The sequence below is a fragment of the Engystomops pustulosus genome, chromosome 3, assembly GCF_040894005.1.
Source record: "Engystomops pustulosus chromosome 3, aEngPut4.maternal, whole genome shotgun sequence".
Classification (NCBI taxonomy): domain Eukaryota; kingdom Metazoa; phylum Chordata; class Amphibia; order Anura; family Leptodactylidae; genus Engystomops; species Engystomops pustulosus.
Genome location: NC_092413.1, coordinates 152,618,451 through 152,635,170, shown reverse-complemented (window position 1 = coordinate 152,635,170; position 16,720 = coordinate 152,618,451). Strand labels below are relative to the sequence as shown.

Here is a 16,720-nt window from a genome sequence, read left to right as displayed (position 1 = left end):
GTCCCGGGGAAGAATTTCGTCTGGAGGATACAAGAGCCTCCTCAAGCTCCATACTAGTTACCGGACGCGATAACCTATCTGCTCTCCCCGCCGAAAGAGATGGGAATTGAATATGATCTAAAAATTGCCTTATCTCCCCTAGTGACACCGCCAAATCTGAGGAGTAGATGCCTTGAAAAAATTTTAAAAAGATTTCTCTGATCTCCTGAATGTTAACCGTTACCCCCCCAAAATCATTTTTAATAGCTGCAATTCTATTTACCTCTTGTTGTTTTTTAACTTTCTGAAGAAGTCCCCTTGAAGGTGCTCCACTCTCACAATGTGCCTTCTGATCCAAGAAAAATAATTTCTGCATCGCCTTATTTGCAATTAATCTATTGTATTCCTCTTGTGCCTTATTAAAACTATCGTGCCGCTCTTTCGAACCGTTCTCCAGAAAAGCCCTTTCTTTTTCTTGCACCTCCTTTTTAAGTGTCCTCTCCTGTCTGGCCCATTGCTTACGCAGGTATATAATTTCTGAATTTAGTATCCCTCTAAGAAAAGATTTCATTGAATCCCACATAAGCCCCAGGTCCTCCGTGGATCTATTGGCCGAAATAAATCTACAAATCTCTCCCTTAATTTTATCCTCATCTGTCACCAGAATCAACCAATGCGCATTTAGTTTCCAGAACCTGCGGACCGATTTCCCAGGACCGGAAAGCTCGAGGACCATTGGGGAATGGTCAGAAATAGAGCGATTGTCATATCGAATTTTCCTCACCCGATCAATAGCTAGATCATTGGCCAGGGCTAAGTCGATCCGGGAAAGGGTATTATGGGAGCGATTATAGCATGAGAATACCTGACGTTCCCCGTTTATAGATCTCCACACATCTCTCCAACCCACCTCCTGGCAGAACCTAGCAAAGGGTGTATCTACCCCCTCTATACCTGCCAGGTTTCTTTTCCCTGTTCGATCTTTCTTGTCTGACATTACGGCATTGAAGTCGCCAAGAACCAGAACGGGGCAGTCGCCCACCTTCTCCAAAAAACGCAATAAGCTTATCAAGACATCGTATCTGAAAGGGGGAGGTATATAGACTCCTGCCACGACACATTTGATACCCTCTAGTATACCTAACAGGAATACGTATCTCCCGTCTGGATCGCACCTTGATTCCAAGACTTGGAAGTCAACTGATTTATGTACTAATATAGAGACACCTCTAGAGAAAGAGGAAAAAACTGAATTGTAAACATGGCTAGCCCACCTCCTCTCTACAAAAACCAAGGACTCTTTATCCAGATGTGTCTCCAATAATATCACGATTGCGGGTAATTGTTTAACAATATAGTCAAAGATAATACAACGTTTCAGGCGATCTTTTAGCCCTCTTATATTCCACGATATAAACCTAGTACCCATATATATAGGGAAAAAAAAAAAAGGAGTACAGCAGGCAAAACTAGAGAACACCCTAAGACCAGGCCGCATCCCCAGCATCGAACCATCCCTCCCCCCCCTGACCCCCCGTCCTGTCCTACCATGGTAGAACTCTTCCTACTTCAGCCACTTATCCGCCCCCACCCAACCCCGCCACCCCTATCGCTGACCTGTGCAGGAATAAAGTGAAATATATGTATATGTTCATAGTCCCTTCAAATCTAACCAGTCTGAAGCCTGTTCTGGCGTATTAAAAAACTGGGACTGACCCTGGAATATAATTTTTAATTTAGCCGGAAACATCAATGAATAGATGATACCCTTATCTCTAAGCCTTTTTTTCACCTCCAGAAAACTTTTCCTTTTCTGAAGCGTGTCCTTAGAAAAATCTGGATATATTGCAACTTTAGCACCTTGGATTAACAGTTCCTTTAACTCACGTGCTCGTTTCAATATCGTATCCCTATCTCTCGAAAGTAGGATTTTACATATAAGGGTACGGGGAGTATTCCCCGGGATATGAGGACCCGCCGGAATTCTATGTGCTCGCTCAATATCAAAATTCGGGGAGAGATGCTCCTTCCCCATTACCTTTAAGAGCCACTCTTTGATAAAACTTACAGGGTTCTCTCCCTCAGCTTTTTCTGGTATCCCTATTAATCTTAAATTGGCTCTTCTTGAGCGGTCCTCCATATCCGCAATTTTCCCTTTTAGGGCCTTATTCTCTACCTCCAACAAAGAAGTAATTTTTTTGAGAGTGCCTACCTCCTTCTCAATATTGGCCATTTTATCCTCTGTAATGTTCTGTTTGTCTCTTACTCTATTCAACTCCTCTCTCAAGAGGGAGACGTCACCTCTCAAAGCTCCCACCTGATCTGTAAGGCCCAATATTGCTGAGTTGCAATTTTTTATGGAGTCTAAAATCTCTTTTAACATAGCGTTATCTCCTCGACATTTGCGTCCTCCCCATCCTGTTCCTCTCCCTCTAACCTAGCGGATCTTGAACCCTGTAACTTAGGGTCTTGACCCTCATTTTCCGAATTTTTCTGCGTAAGCAAACCAGTACGTGTTTTAACTGGGGGGGACTTCCATAATTTATCCAATTTTGTAGCATTATCCCCTTTAGCCCCTCCTTTCTCTTTCTCTTTAGGGGAGGAGGCCCCCAGAGACTTCCTTGAGGCATTTTTAGGAGGCATTGCTGACTTCGATCACTAGCCAATATATGTACCCCTTTATCACAAATACTTTGCTTACAAATCAGAAACCGCAGACCCAAAATTTGCACAATAAGCAACAAACTAAGAGTTAATATGTAGGGTTAGTTCACAGCTGTTATCTCGGAGCTTGCAACAGAATGTTTTACCGTCCACCATATTAGATTAAATGAATTAAGCGATGCGGGCAGCTGTCAGATAACAGACCAATAGTAAGCCATAATTGGGAGGGTAACAGGCATAAGAGTGAATAATAGTGCCAAAATCAAAGTTATTGCCGACAGTTAGCAAGGACCCGGGTTATCTGCGTATATAGATGGAAAATGACAAATAGCGGGTTAAACCGATATTCCGCCCGCTCCACCTAGCGCAACATTGAGTTAGTGAGAGGTTCAAAGCACAGTTAGTATTTAGCTAATGTCCCGTAATTGTTATTCAGTTGGATAGCTTAGGAGACACAGTTGCAGGCAAATAGCGAGCAGATATCAGGTCAATAGCAAGCTGACAAGAGGCACATGTTAGATTGATTGGAAGAAAGTTAAAGTTGATATCAATTGTAGGCAGCTTAATACGTGGGAAAGGAGGTAACAGGGCCAGATACTTATCACCCATCCGGTCGAGCGACTCCAAACCTCCGTCTTCTCAAGGCACATAGAGGCAGGGAACAGGCATCAGGGATTCTCCGTAGCTCTGCGGCCGGTCATGCCAACTTCGTGAGCAGCGCTCCAGCTACGCCGCCTCGACAGCCACCCCCAAACGCCTCCTCCGGGTCAGGACGCATCCGGTACCAAGCAGCAGCAGAGCCCACTCGTCCTTTAGACTGCTCGAACTTCCATCCTCATGGAAAACCTCCGGACCAGGACTGGGCCGCCGACAAACCGTCTCATCTGGCAAGCGCTAGGCGCTGAGGCAACGGGACCCCCGCGGCACCGCAGGGCCAATGCGGCGCTGATTCGGCCGGTCAGAAATGCTCCCCTCCCGGGCACCCAGGCGTCAGCTCTCGGCGTTCAGCAGCGTTCAGCAGCCTCCGGCATCCATCGCATGATCAGCGCAGGGAGCGGGGACGGGCGGTGGGCGGCTCGTGCAGCGCGACGTGCCTACGTCATGCCGTTACGCTTCCAGTCTAGACTTTAATTGCTCTGCTTGCATATGGAAACCCGTGTCCCCGCTATTTAGTCTCCTAAGTCGCAGGAACTGGCTATATGGTAAACCCTCCTTAGTGTGCTGCGGATGGTAACTCGTGTAGTGGAGGAGTGAGTTCGTGGCCGTAGGTTTTCTGTGGGCTGTAGTGCACAATTGACCTTCCTTTACGGAAACCTTAACGTCCAAAAATTCAAGTTCCATACCTCCAAATACTGCCGTGAACTTCATGTTCATCTGATTCTTTTGGTTAAGGTAGGTGACAAAGTCTAGAAAGGACTGTCTGTCGCCATCCCACACGATAAAAACGTCATCCACATATCTGTGGAACGCCTTTCATATAGTATCTCCTTTAAATACTACTGTTATTTAGTGAAACGAAGGGGTTTTTTCTTTCCCACAGCAGTTACAGGCGGAGCGTGAACTGTAACCAGATTGCTTTGCTGTTTCCATGGCAGCGCGTGCGGACTTCCGCTCCTCTCCCTATTTCCGGTGAGGGGCGCGCATGCGCTGTTATTGCCTGGAGAAAGCGCCGAACGGCGCGAAACAGCCCGTCGGCATAGCGGCACTGCGTGCCTCCCTGTATTTTACCTTGAATTAATAAAGAAGACTTTTCTACCTTCGGTGAGTGCCATCTGATCTTTTACTCTGCATAAAATGGGCCTTCCTTTCTAAATAGGACAACAATGCTTTCTATACTGACACATATAAAGTAATGTAAAAGAGTAGTCTAGGCAATAATTAAGGAAAGACTTTAAATACTATTAAAAAAAAATCTAACTATTGATGAAGTTAAAAATGTATGGGTTACCTACTGGGCGCATGGTTAGCATGTTTTCAAACCTTGATCCATTTGTCACATCAGCTTGATGTGGTCCCCTTCACTACACTGATCCAAAAGCTGGAACAGGGAATGGGTGGGTGAGCCAGACAAATGTTGTCAGAGCTGAGGATGTGTGTCACTGTAAAAAAAACTAGGGCATGACTCTGACAGATGGCGGGGGAGAAGGTAAGTAAGTTAACTTTTTTACACCCATCCTCCAGCCCAACATTCAATTTAAAACATAAATGTAGTCAAATATGTCACATGTGGCAAAAATGTTTTTAGTTTTCAGGATATGATACTTTTCACTTCTTCTACAAATCCACCCTGGAACCCATTACTTCAAGCAATGACAAGCTGTCACTCAATCATCACATTGGATGGAAAACTACAGGGAGATCCATTGGACTTAAAGATGTTTAATGGAACAGGCTGGGTAAGTCACTACATCTAAAAACTAATTCATATGATTTTATATTTTGCTAAAGCCAATACCCATCTAGTTTAGACATAAAAAGTGTACATGATCGTTTTCTACTTTTAAAGGTTATATGCTCATTTCGAACCTTTACTTGAAATGTATCTGTAGGAACTTGAAGACTACAATTTGGATGTGAAAAAAGATGGACCATTAAATAACTGCACAATGGTAAAGCCTGGACCTGGTGCTGCAAAGGCAAGTCAATTGTATTTATCTTTTGTTACTACTCAAAAATTTTTTGGACCTTTGAAATGTTACAATTCATGTACATTCATCTCTGCTTCTCATCCTCTCATAACTTTATCAATTAGGTGCCAGTGGAAGGAATCCTAATCCTGCATCAGTTCCCATTCTCTTCCAGTTTACAGCGAATGTCTGTAGTCGCCCAGGTGATTGGAGAGAGCAACTTAAAAGTGTTCATGAAGGGGGCACCAGAAATGATTGTTCACTTTTGTAAACCAGAAACAGGTAACCATAAAAGTAATGAAGCAGAGCTGTTTTCTTTTTAACAATTATCATTCAAGGACGTTTGTGCAAAAAGCTAAAATGAGGATTTTTTTTTACAGTTATACATTTTAGGCTCGGCTCACCCTACTGTTCAAATCTTCACCTCCGTAAAGACCGTTGAAAATTCTATTGACACAAATTTAATGTTATCCATTATGTTCAATTAAGCAGGTATCAATTATCCATGTATTTTTTTCAAACAGCGGAAAAGTGCTGCAGACACTGTAATTTTTTCCATTAAAAAACGCTTAGATAATGGACACCCGCCTAAACATAACATAATATAACACAGGAAATAACATTTTCACTGATGTAAATGTGATTTTCAATTGATACGTTAAGCCTCTGTTAAACCTCCATTCTTTCCTTTTTTTAACAGAGGTTTGAACGATAGTGTGATGTGAAAAAATAGACTTAATGGTCTATTTATGAATTTACAGTAATGTGCAATATAAAATTTTGGAAATGGTATTAACGAATTAGTGAATTATTTTATTATTCTTTGCATGGAAATGCAAAATAATGCAAATAATTTTAATTTTAAGAAATTCTGTATTTTTTTAATAGTCCCAAATAGCTTTTCTAAGAAATTGGATTACTACACAGTAAAAGGCTTCAGAGTCATTGGACTAGCATATAGGACACTACAAAAAGAAGTTCTACCAAAGTCTTTGGATATAGAGAGGTAACAATTATGTAACAAGTACATTACTTAGTTTTTATAATTCAAAAATGAAGTTTGATTGTCTTGTGAAACCTTGCATAAGCAACCAAGTAGCAGTACATTTTTTTTTATCATGTTTAATTCCGTAAGGTTGTGTTTACATTTAGGAACAGAAAAACTGAAATACAGATCCTAATGCACCTTGACAACAATGGGTTCTATTGGGTTTTTCATTTTGGTGCCCCCCTATTATGCCAGAGAAAAAGTGCTTCATAAAGTTCATAATTTTTGACAGAATTATTGATGGAACATAATCATGGACCTATTGACACATCTCATGCTTGTGGGAGGATGAGTGATAAAATCCTTTGAGGGCAGAGTCTGTGGACCCACTGGACCACCGTGGGGGTTGGTATGGGATGGCAGTGGATGCAGGAAACAGTCGCAACTTAAGATGACAGCAGGAACGCAAATAAGCACTGGAAATGCTGAAACCGAATGAAGACACCGCTGGGCTGGAACCCTGGAAGGCACGGCAGAAGCACAGGAAGGCAGGAGGTCACCACTGGGCTGGAACCCAGGATGGCACAGCAGGAGCACAGTCGTATGGAAACGGACCACAGGATATGGACCACAGAAGATGGAGCACAGGACTCGGACCATGGGATACAGACCACAGGATACGGACCACAGGCTACGGACCACCACACACGGACCACAGGCAATGGACCAAAGGATATGGACCACAGGACACGGACCACAGGATATGGACCACCGGTCACGGTCCACTGGACACAGACTAAAGGATATGGACCACAGGATACAGATCACAGGATCCGGACCACCAGACACAGACCACAGGCTACGGACCAAAGGATATGGACCACAGGACACGGACCACAGGATATGGACCAACGGACACAGGCCACGGAATACGGACCACAGGACGTGGACCATCGGACACGGACCACAGGATACGGACCCCAGGACACGGACCACAGGATACGGACCACCGGAACGGACCAAAGGATATGGACCACAGGATACAGGATGCGTCTGGAAACACACAGGGACACGGAAGTATCTGGAAATGCTCAGGAACATGGAGGCATCTGGGAACGCTCAGGAAACAGGACCTTGGGATACACACAGGAGGCTTTCCCTTCAGTAGAAGACTTGAAGATCTGGCCATGAGTGAAGGAAACTGCCAGGTTATATGGGAAACCTGGAAGTGACCAGTGCCAATGGGAAAGATGCTGGCCCTTTAAGTTCAGGGAAGTGAGCGCGCACGTGCCCTAGGATTGGGAGCGCACGGCCTGGAGGCTGGAGGCATGCGGACAGCACGTCGGGACCCGGAGCACACACAGGAGCCCGGAGAGGTAAGTGAAGGCAGGGGGATGGGGACCAGCAGGCAGCAGAGCACGGATGTACATGGAGACATGGATCGCGGGAGTACCAATGACAGTATCCCCCCTTAGGGCCTCTCTTCTCTTCTTCTTTAGCCTCTTCTTGCGCCTCCTCCAATTCATCTTGGTGACGGGACACTTGAGGAGGAAAGCAGAAACAGGACAAACCTCGAGGAGGTGCTTGGACCGGGCAAGGAACAAGCTGAGGATACCCTGGAGACGTCTGGAGAGTCTTTTGGCCAATGGATGGATAACTTGCAAAGAGTCCTCAACAAGCAGTAAGGCCGGAGGCTGAACTGGCTCTTGGAAGATTGGAGCAGCACTGGTAAGCTGCGGAGGCAAGGATGGTTCTTGGGAAGCCGGAACTGCACTGGGAAGATGTGGAGACAGGAGCAGTTCTTGGCACATTGGAAAGAGTAGAGAGGCACTTGGCACACTGGAAACTGGAGCGGCTCTGGGAGAGCCGGAGACTCTAGAGCGGCTTCTGGGAAAGCTGGAGACTCTAGAGCGGCCTCTGGGAGAGCCAGCGATTCTGGAGAGGCTTCTTGGAAAGCAAGATACTCTGGAGCAACTTCTGGGAAAGCTGGAGACTCTGGAGTGGTTTCTGGGAAAGCCGGAGACTCTGGAGCACATTCTGGGAAAGCCAGAGACTCTGCAGTGGTTTCTAGGAAAGCTGGAGACTCTGTAGCAGCCTCTGGGAGAGCTGGCGATTCTGGAGCGGCTTCTGCAAAAGCCGGAAACTCTGGAGCGGCTTCTGGGAAAGCCGGAGACTCTGGAGAAGCTTCTGGGAGAGCCAGAGACTCTGGAACAGCTTCTGGGAAAGCCAGTGACACTAAAGGGGCTTCTGGGAAAGCTGGAGACTCTGGAGCAGCTTCTGGGAAAGCTGTAGACTCTGGAGCAGCTTCTGGGAAAGCTGTAGACTCTGGAGCAGTTTCTGGAAAGCTGGAGACTCTGGAGCAGTTTCTGGAAAGCTGGAGACTCTGGAGTGGCTTCTGGGAAAGCTGGAGACCCTGGAGTGGCTTCGGCAAAAGCCGGAGACTCTGGAGCAGCTTCTGGGAAAGCCGGAGACTCTGGAACAGCTTCTGAGAAAGCTGGAGACTCTGGAGCAGCTTCTGGGAAAGCTGGAGACTCTGGAGCAGTTTCTGGAAAGCTGGAGACTCTGGAGTGGCCTCTGGGAGAGCCAGCGATTCTGGAGAGGCTTCTTGGAAAGCAAGATACTCTGGAGCAACTTCTGGGAAAGCTGGAGACTCTGGAGTGGTTTCTGGGAAAGCCGGAGACTCTGGAGCACATTCTGGGAAAGCCAGAGACTCTGCAGTGGTTTCTAGGAAAGCTGGAGACTCTGTAGCGGCCTCTGGGAGAGCTGGCGATTCTGGAGCGGCTTCTGCAAAAGCCGGAAACTCTGGAGCGGCTTCTGGGAAAGCCGGAGACTCTGGAGAAGCTTCTGGGAGAGCCAGAGTCTCTGGAACAGCTTCTGGGAAAGCCAGTGACACTAAAGGGGCTTCTGGGAAAGCTGGAGACTCTGGAGCAGCTTCTGGGAAAGCTGGAGACTCTGGAGCAGCTTCTGGGAAAGCTGTAGACTCTGGAGCAGTTTCTGGAAAGCTGGAGACTCTGGAGTGGCTTCTGGGAAAGCTGGAGACTCTGGAGTGGCTTCGGCAAAAGCCGGAGACTCTGGAGCAGCTTCTGGGAAAGCCAAAGACTCTGGAACAGCTTCTGAGAAAGCTGGAGACTCTGGAGCAGCTTCTGGGAAAGCTGGAGACTCTGGAGCAGTTTCTGGAAAGCTAGAGACTCTGGAGTGGCGTCTGGGAAAGCCGGAGACTCTGGAGCGGCTTCTGGGAAAGCCAGAGACTCTGGAACAGCTTCTGGGAAAGCTGGAGACTCTAAAGGGGCTTCTGGGAAAGCCAGAGACTCTGGAGCAGCTTCTGAGAAAGCTGGAGACTCTGGAGCAGCTTCTGGGAAAGCTGTAGACTCTGAAGCAGTTTCTGGGAAAGCTGGAGACTCTGGAGCAGCTTCTGGGAAATCCGTAGACTCTGGAGCGGCTTCTGGGAAAGCCAGAGACTCTAGAGCAGCTTCTGAGAAAGCCGGAGACTCTGGAGTGGCTTCTGGGAAATCTGGAGACTCTGGAGCACCTTCTGGGAAATCTGGAGACTCTGGAGCGGCTTCTGGGAAAGCCAGAGACTCTGGAGCGGCTTCTGGGAAAGCCGGAGACTCTAGAGCGGCCTCTGGGAGAGCCGGCATTTCTGGAGCGGCTTCTGGGAAAGCCGGAGACTCTGGAGCGGCTTCTGGGAAAGCCAGAGACTCTGGAGAGGCTTCTGGGATAGCCAGAGACTCTGGAGCGGTTTCTGGGAAAGCCGGAGACTCTGGAGCAGCTTCTGGGAAAGCCAGAGACTCTGGAACAGCTTCTGGGAAAACTGGAGACTCTGGAGCAGCTTCTGGGAAAACTGGAGATTCTGGAGCAGCTTCTGGGAAAGCTGGAGACTCTGAAGCAGCTTCTGGGAAAGCTGTAGACTCTGGAGCGGTTTTAGGGAAAGCTGGAGACTCTGGAACGGCTTCTGGGAAAGCCGGAGACTCTGGAGCGGCTTCTGGGAAAGCCAGAGACTCTGGAGCGGCTTCTGGGAGTGCCGGAGACTCTGGAGCGGCTTCTGGGAGAACCAGAGACTCTGGAGAGGCTCTTGGGAGAGCCGGATACTCTCGTTGCTTTTGGAACACTGGAGCCAAGCGAGGCCGACATGGAAGCCGGGCTTGAGACTGCTTGGAGTCAGGCAGCTGTTGATGCAAGACGGCAGGCTGGAAATGCTTTAGGGAAAGCGGAGCCTGCATTTGCTGGGAGTCAAGCAGCTGTAGAAGCACGGAGGCAACTCTGCTTAATTGTTTTTCCTGAAAAAAGAGCTGCCGGGACTGCTGGGCAAGTACTCCAAAAAAAAGCAAATGTGAGTCCTTAGCGAAGTCCATTGCTTTAGCAGGAAACAAGACTTTGTCAGAGTTCATGGGCTTGGCAGGGACCATGGCCTTCGCGGGGCCCACGGCTGGATCTTACGGTCACGGTGCGTGAGTGGTGTACCGTCTGAGAGTCTCTTTAGGAGGAGTCTCTGGACCCACTGGACCACTGCGGGGGTTTGTATGGAACCCGCAGTGGCGCCAAGGCAATGGATGCAGTAAACAGTCACAACTTGAGATGACAGCAGAGTAGCACTGGAAATGCTGGTACCGAATGAAGAGACCGCTAGGCTGGAACCCTGGAAGGCACAGCAGAAGCACAGGCTACGGACCACAGGATACAGACCACTGTACTCAGATCACAGGCTACGGACCACCGGACTTGGACCACAGGATACGGACCACAGGATAAGGACCACAGGATACGGACCACCGGACACGGGCCACAGGATATGGACCACAGGATACGGAACTCAGGGATGCCTCTGGAAATGCACAGGGACACGGAGGCATCTGGGAACGCTCAGGAAACAGGACCTTGGGATACACACAGGAACAGGAAATTGGGATACACACAGGTGGCATTCACTTCAGTGGGAAGACTTGAAGATCCGGCCAGGAGTGGAGGAAACCCGGAAGTGACTAGCGCCAATGGGAAGGACGCTGGCCCTTTAAGTTCAGGGAGTGAGCGTGCTTGCCCTGGGAGCGGGAGCGCGTGGCCTGGAGGCAGGAGGCATGCAGTCAGCAGGTTGTTACCCAGCGCGCAGACAGGTGAGGTAAGTGAGGGCAGGGGGACGGGGATTGGCAGGCAGCGGAGCACGGGTGTACCTGCGTGCATTTACAGAACACTCTAACCCTTTCCCTGCCAAGTATTTCTGGAAATTTTGTCGTGTTGGTAGCCTTAGCAATTTTTACAATTTAGATGTGTACAAATAAAGAACACAATTACAACATAAAGAATTATACTAAAACATATTAAACCATCCAGTTTTTGAAAGCATATACCTCTCCCATTTTCAAAATTACTAGACATATGCAATTTTGATTCAAATTGTAAAATATCATAGAAAATTTATAAAAATTGACATGATTGAGATATGAACATGTATAGAGTTAACAGATACATAATAGTAATGTGTTCACTTGAATAAATCATCAGAAAATTACTAAAACTGATATAACCAAAAACTTTTTAAGACAAAAGTAAAGGCACCCCTAAAACTAACACATACATTTTTTTAAATCAAGAGATTATATTTGTCTACAATAACAGTTGACAGACCATACCAACCTCATGTCACTTTGTGACAAACACAAATTATTGTTACATAAAATCACATCAAAGCAAATGTTTATGCAAAAATGTATATGTAAAAATAATATGTCACAGTGAACAGATTTATATATACCCCCTCATACTCCTGTCAAGATCATTTTTTTTAGAAAATACAGCCAACCATGTTATTAAAATATAACTTTATATAATTAATTTTAAAACCACCTTCATGCAAATTTGCAGTAAACTGTGTTAAAATGCTAAACTTACATGAAATTCTAAATTTCCACTAAAGTATATACAAATCCAGACTACTTATGTAAAAGTCAGGGTGCGTCAAACATTTTTTGCAGAAAATGTCACTGAGCTTCACACAGATACATTATACATGTTGGGTACATTCCCTTATACAGTACTCACATAAAAAATATTTATCCATAAACCACGCTCATTAGATAATGAAGGTCACTTTCAGATGGGAATAATAAGTGTGCGCAATAACAGAACCTCAATTAGGAAACTCCATAACCTAGGTTTAAATAATGGAGAGATGGTATGAAATAAAAACTTTATTCAGGCATATATGCAAGGGTTAGGCGTAGGCATGAAACAGAGATTGACAGCAAGCAGAGATCTAGAAAACCGTAAGGAATTGACACAGAAAGTATATTGGAAAATTGTATAACTTTTTATTATACAAACAATAACATGTATTTGCTGAAATGGGAATAACCCTTATAATGCTGCTATAATCAGAAAATGTTGAGACATTTTCCCTTTAAAGACTTGTTCAGTGACCACATCTTTAGTGCTGCTTTAACGAAAATATTTCTTTTCAAAGGGAAATAGTGGAGAGTGACCTTATATTTCTTGGATTATTGATCTTGGAAAATCGACTCAAACCAGAAACAAATTTAGTACTTCAGGAACTCACTGACGCCAATATTAGGACGGTGATGGTCACAGGTATTGCTTTCTTTCTATTTGAATTTTACTATTACTGTACTGCTGTATGTGAATTATCATGGTGTAAACTTCATCATTATTTCATATCATCATTTATTTCTTCATTGCTACATACCATTAAACATTTTTTCGTTATTGTTATTGTAGCTGTGTTAAGGCTGTTTTTTTTAAACAAGTTGGCACTTTTAGTGGCAACAGTTTGGAATGCTTACAATAAGTTTTTTGGGAAACAATTAAAAAACAGCAATAAGGCCATTTGGCTTTTTAGATTTTAGATTTTACCTTGTTCATCAGTTGACAAAAATATCTTAACTTATTATTATTATAACTATTTAAGGGGGCTGGCTAGCTGTATACTTAAGGGGGCTGGCTGGCTATATACTACTAGGGGCTGGCTGGTTATATGCTAGTGAGGGCTGGCTATATACTACTGGGGGCTGGCTGGCTATATACTACAGGGGTCTGGCTGCATACTACTGGGGGCTGGCTATATATTACTGGGGGCTGGCTGGCTATATACTACAGGGGCTGAAGGCTGTGACCAATGCATTTCCCACCCTCGGCTTATACTCGAGTCAATAGGTTTTCCCAGTTTTTGGTGGTAAAATTAGGGCCCTCAGCTTATACTCGGGTGTGCTTATAGTCGAGTATACACTGTACCTTTCTGTTTTTTTCCTGTCAAGATGGGATGCAGAGTGTGTACATTCATGTACATGTATGTTCATGTACATACATTTTTTGATCTTACCAATTGGGTGCAATGAAACAAAGAGTGAAAAATTTAAAGGGGTCTGAATACTTTCCGTACCCACTGTAAACATCCCCTTTATTAGACTGTGTATCATGTCTGATTCATTTTCTAGGTGATAACCTTCAGACTGCTGTAACAGTTGGAAAGAAATCAGGAATGATACCTTCTACCAGTAACATTATTATGCTGGAGGCCTGTGAACCTGAGAAAAATGTACCTGCTTCAGTTACTTGGAAAACTTTGCCTGCCAGTGAAGAAAATATAAACTCTATAATGGCCAAAGTATGATATAAACTTTTATCTTTTTTAATTATCAGAATCAGATTATTTTGAGTCTCATGCATTTTTATTAAAATCACATTATACTTATCATAGGTAGGGGGTCTGACATTTACCACACTAAGACACTGTAGTTAATCTAAAGACAATATGCATTGGGGGCCTAGTAGTAGTAGCAAAGTTTTATCCAGGTCTACCTTTCTCAAAGAGAAAACCTTTCACAATTATTCAATGTTTAGAAATAAATTCAAGTTGTTTCACAGGAACAGTGGATATGCCCTCTCTGTCTTATGTAATGCCAGTTCTACTATCCCATACTACTCCAGCCCTGAACTCAACATGAGAATACTCAATAGAACTGGTATAGGGCCCCCTTCTTTTTTTTATTAATGATCTCATAGAATGTATAAACAGTTTCAATATTTGCAGATAATACCATGCTCTGTAAACTAATTAATACAGAGGCTGAGTTTAATATTACTGCAAAATTTGTGACAGCTGGAAGATTGGGTGGAGAAATAGCAAATGTACAATAATGCAGTTGGGTCATGGAAACAAAAAGTAGAATCATGTTATAAACAGTTACATACTTAACACTTTACAAAAAAATTAAAACTGCAGCTGAAAAAGACTTGAGGGTATTGCTGGATCGTAAATCTTAATTTTGTAACACATTACAGGCATCTACTAATAAAGCAAACACAATTTTGGGATGTATCAAGAGAGGAATAGATTCTCATGAGAAGGACATAGTTTTGCCCTTTTACTGGTCAGACCACACATGGAATACTTACACCAGTTTTTTGGCAGACTTTGCCAGTTCTTTCAGAGGCAAACTGCTTGAACATGCATTTAACCCCTTAACGACCTTGCCCGTTTTAGTTTTTTCACTTCCATTTTTCACTCACCACCTTCAAAAATCTGTAACTTTTTTATTTTTCCACATAAAGAGCTCTGTGATGGCTTATTTTCTGCGTAACAAATTGCACTTCATAGTGAGGGTATTTAATATTCCATTCCATGTACTGGGAAGCTGGAAAAAAATTCCAAATGCAGTGAAAATGGTGAAAAAACACATTTGCAACGTTTTCTTGTGGGCTTGGATTTTACGGATTTCATTGTGCGCCACAAATTACATGTCTACTTTATTCTTTGGGTGGGTACGATTACAGGAATACCAAATTTGTATAGGTCTTATAATGTTTTCATACATTTACAAAAATTAAAACCTCCTGTACAAAATTTTTTTTGGGGGGGGGGGATTTTGTCATCTTCTGGCGCCAATAACTTTTTCATACTTTCGTGTACGGAGCTTTGATTGGTATAATTTTTTGCAACTTTAGATGGCGTTTTCATTGCTATAATTTTTAGAACGGTACGGCCTTTTCATCACTTTTTATAAATTTTTTTATATTTTTTAAAATGGCAAAAAAGTGCCATTTTTGACTTTGGGCGCTATTTTTCATTACGGTGTTAAACGTAGTGAAAAACCATTATTATATTTTGATAGAGTGAGCATTTTCGGCGATACCTAATGTGTTTATGATTTTTACTATTTATTAATATTTATATCAGTTCTAGGGATATATTTTCACATATTTTCTAGGGATATATTTTTCAGACTCCCTAGGGTACTTTAACCACACACACTTTTTTGTCACACAAAACCCTTTTGTGGCACGGCTACACTATTCTTCATGCGACACAAATTTCTGCACTGAAGGGGCGTTTTGGTACTCAGTCAGACCATGTACCACATTTAGCAAGCAAAGTCTGACAGAAATGTGTTGCACTGCCCATGTTAAAGGTACGACACTGTTGGAGCTCTGCAGGGGGCGCCAGATTAATGAAGAACGGACGCCAGCTATCATGAATCTGGCACTCTCTGTACACTACACAGGCAAATTAGACATAGTGCAGTTTGCTGATTTTTTAGTAAATGTGCCCCTTTGTGTATGGTTTTAGGAACCAGTGTATACACTCACCGGCCAGTTTATTAGGTACACCTGTCCAACTGCTCGTTAACACTTAATTTCTAATCAGCCAATCACATGGCGGCAACTCAGTGCATTTAGGCATGTAGACATGGTCAAGACAATCTCCTGCAGTTCAAACCGAGCATCAGTATGGGGAAGAAAGGTGATTTGAGTGCCTTTGAACGTGGCATGGTTGTTGGTGCCAGAAGGGCTGGTCTGAGTATTTCAGAAACTGCTGATCTACTGGGATTTTCACAACCATCTCTAGGGTTTACAGAGAATGGTCCGAAAAAGAAAAAACATCCAGTGAGCGGCAGTTCTGTGGGCGGAAATGCCTTGTTGATGCCAGAGGAGAATGGGCAGACTGGTTCGAGCTGATAGAAAGGCAACAGTGACTCAAATCGCCACCCATTACAACCAACGTAGGCAGAAGAGCATCTCTGAACGCACAGTACGTCGAACTTTGAGGCAGATGGGCTACTGCAGCAGAAGACCACACAGGGTGCCACTCCTTTCAGCTAAGAACAGGAAACTAAGGCTACAATTTGCACAAGCTCATCGAAATTGGACAGTAGAAGATTGGAAAAATGTTGCCTGGTCTGATGAGTCTCGATTTCTTCTGCGACATTCGGATGGTAGGGTCAGAATTTGGCGTCAACAACATGAAAACATGGATCCATCCTGCCTTGTATCAACGGTTCAGGCTGGTGGTGGTGGTGTCATGGTGTGGGGAATATTTTCTTGGCACTCTTTGGGCCCCTTGGTACCAATTGAGCATCGTTGCAATGCCACAGCCTACCTGAGTATTGTTGCTGACCATGTCCATCCCTTTATGACCACAATGTACCCAACATCTGATGGCTACTTTCAGCAGGAT

General features: G+C 44.4%; 1 protein-coding gene across 1 annotated transcript in view; it reads left to right on the top strand.

The window, feature by feature from the left end:
* Positions 1-16,720, top strand: part of LOC140122116 (probable cation-transporting ATPase 13A5) — a 77,676-nt gene that overhangs the window by 42,639 nt on the left and 18,317 nt on the right. The window contains exons 14-19 of the mRNA XM_072142601.1: positions 4,889-5,039; positions 5,193-5,279; positions 5,396-5,552; positions 6,159-6,276; positions 12,713-12,837; positions 13,701-13,870. Of these exons, the coding sequence (XP_071998702.1) occupies positions 4,889-5,039; positions 5,193-5,279; positions 5,396-5,552; positions 6,159-6,276; positions 12,713-12,837; positions 13,701-13,870 (808 nt within the window). The remainder of the gene's footprint in view (positions 1-4,888; positions 5,040-5,192; positions 5,280-5,395; positions 5,553-6,158; positions 6,277-12,712; positions 12,838-13,700; positions 13,871-16,720) is intronic.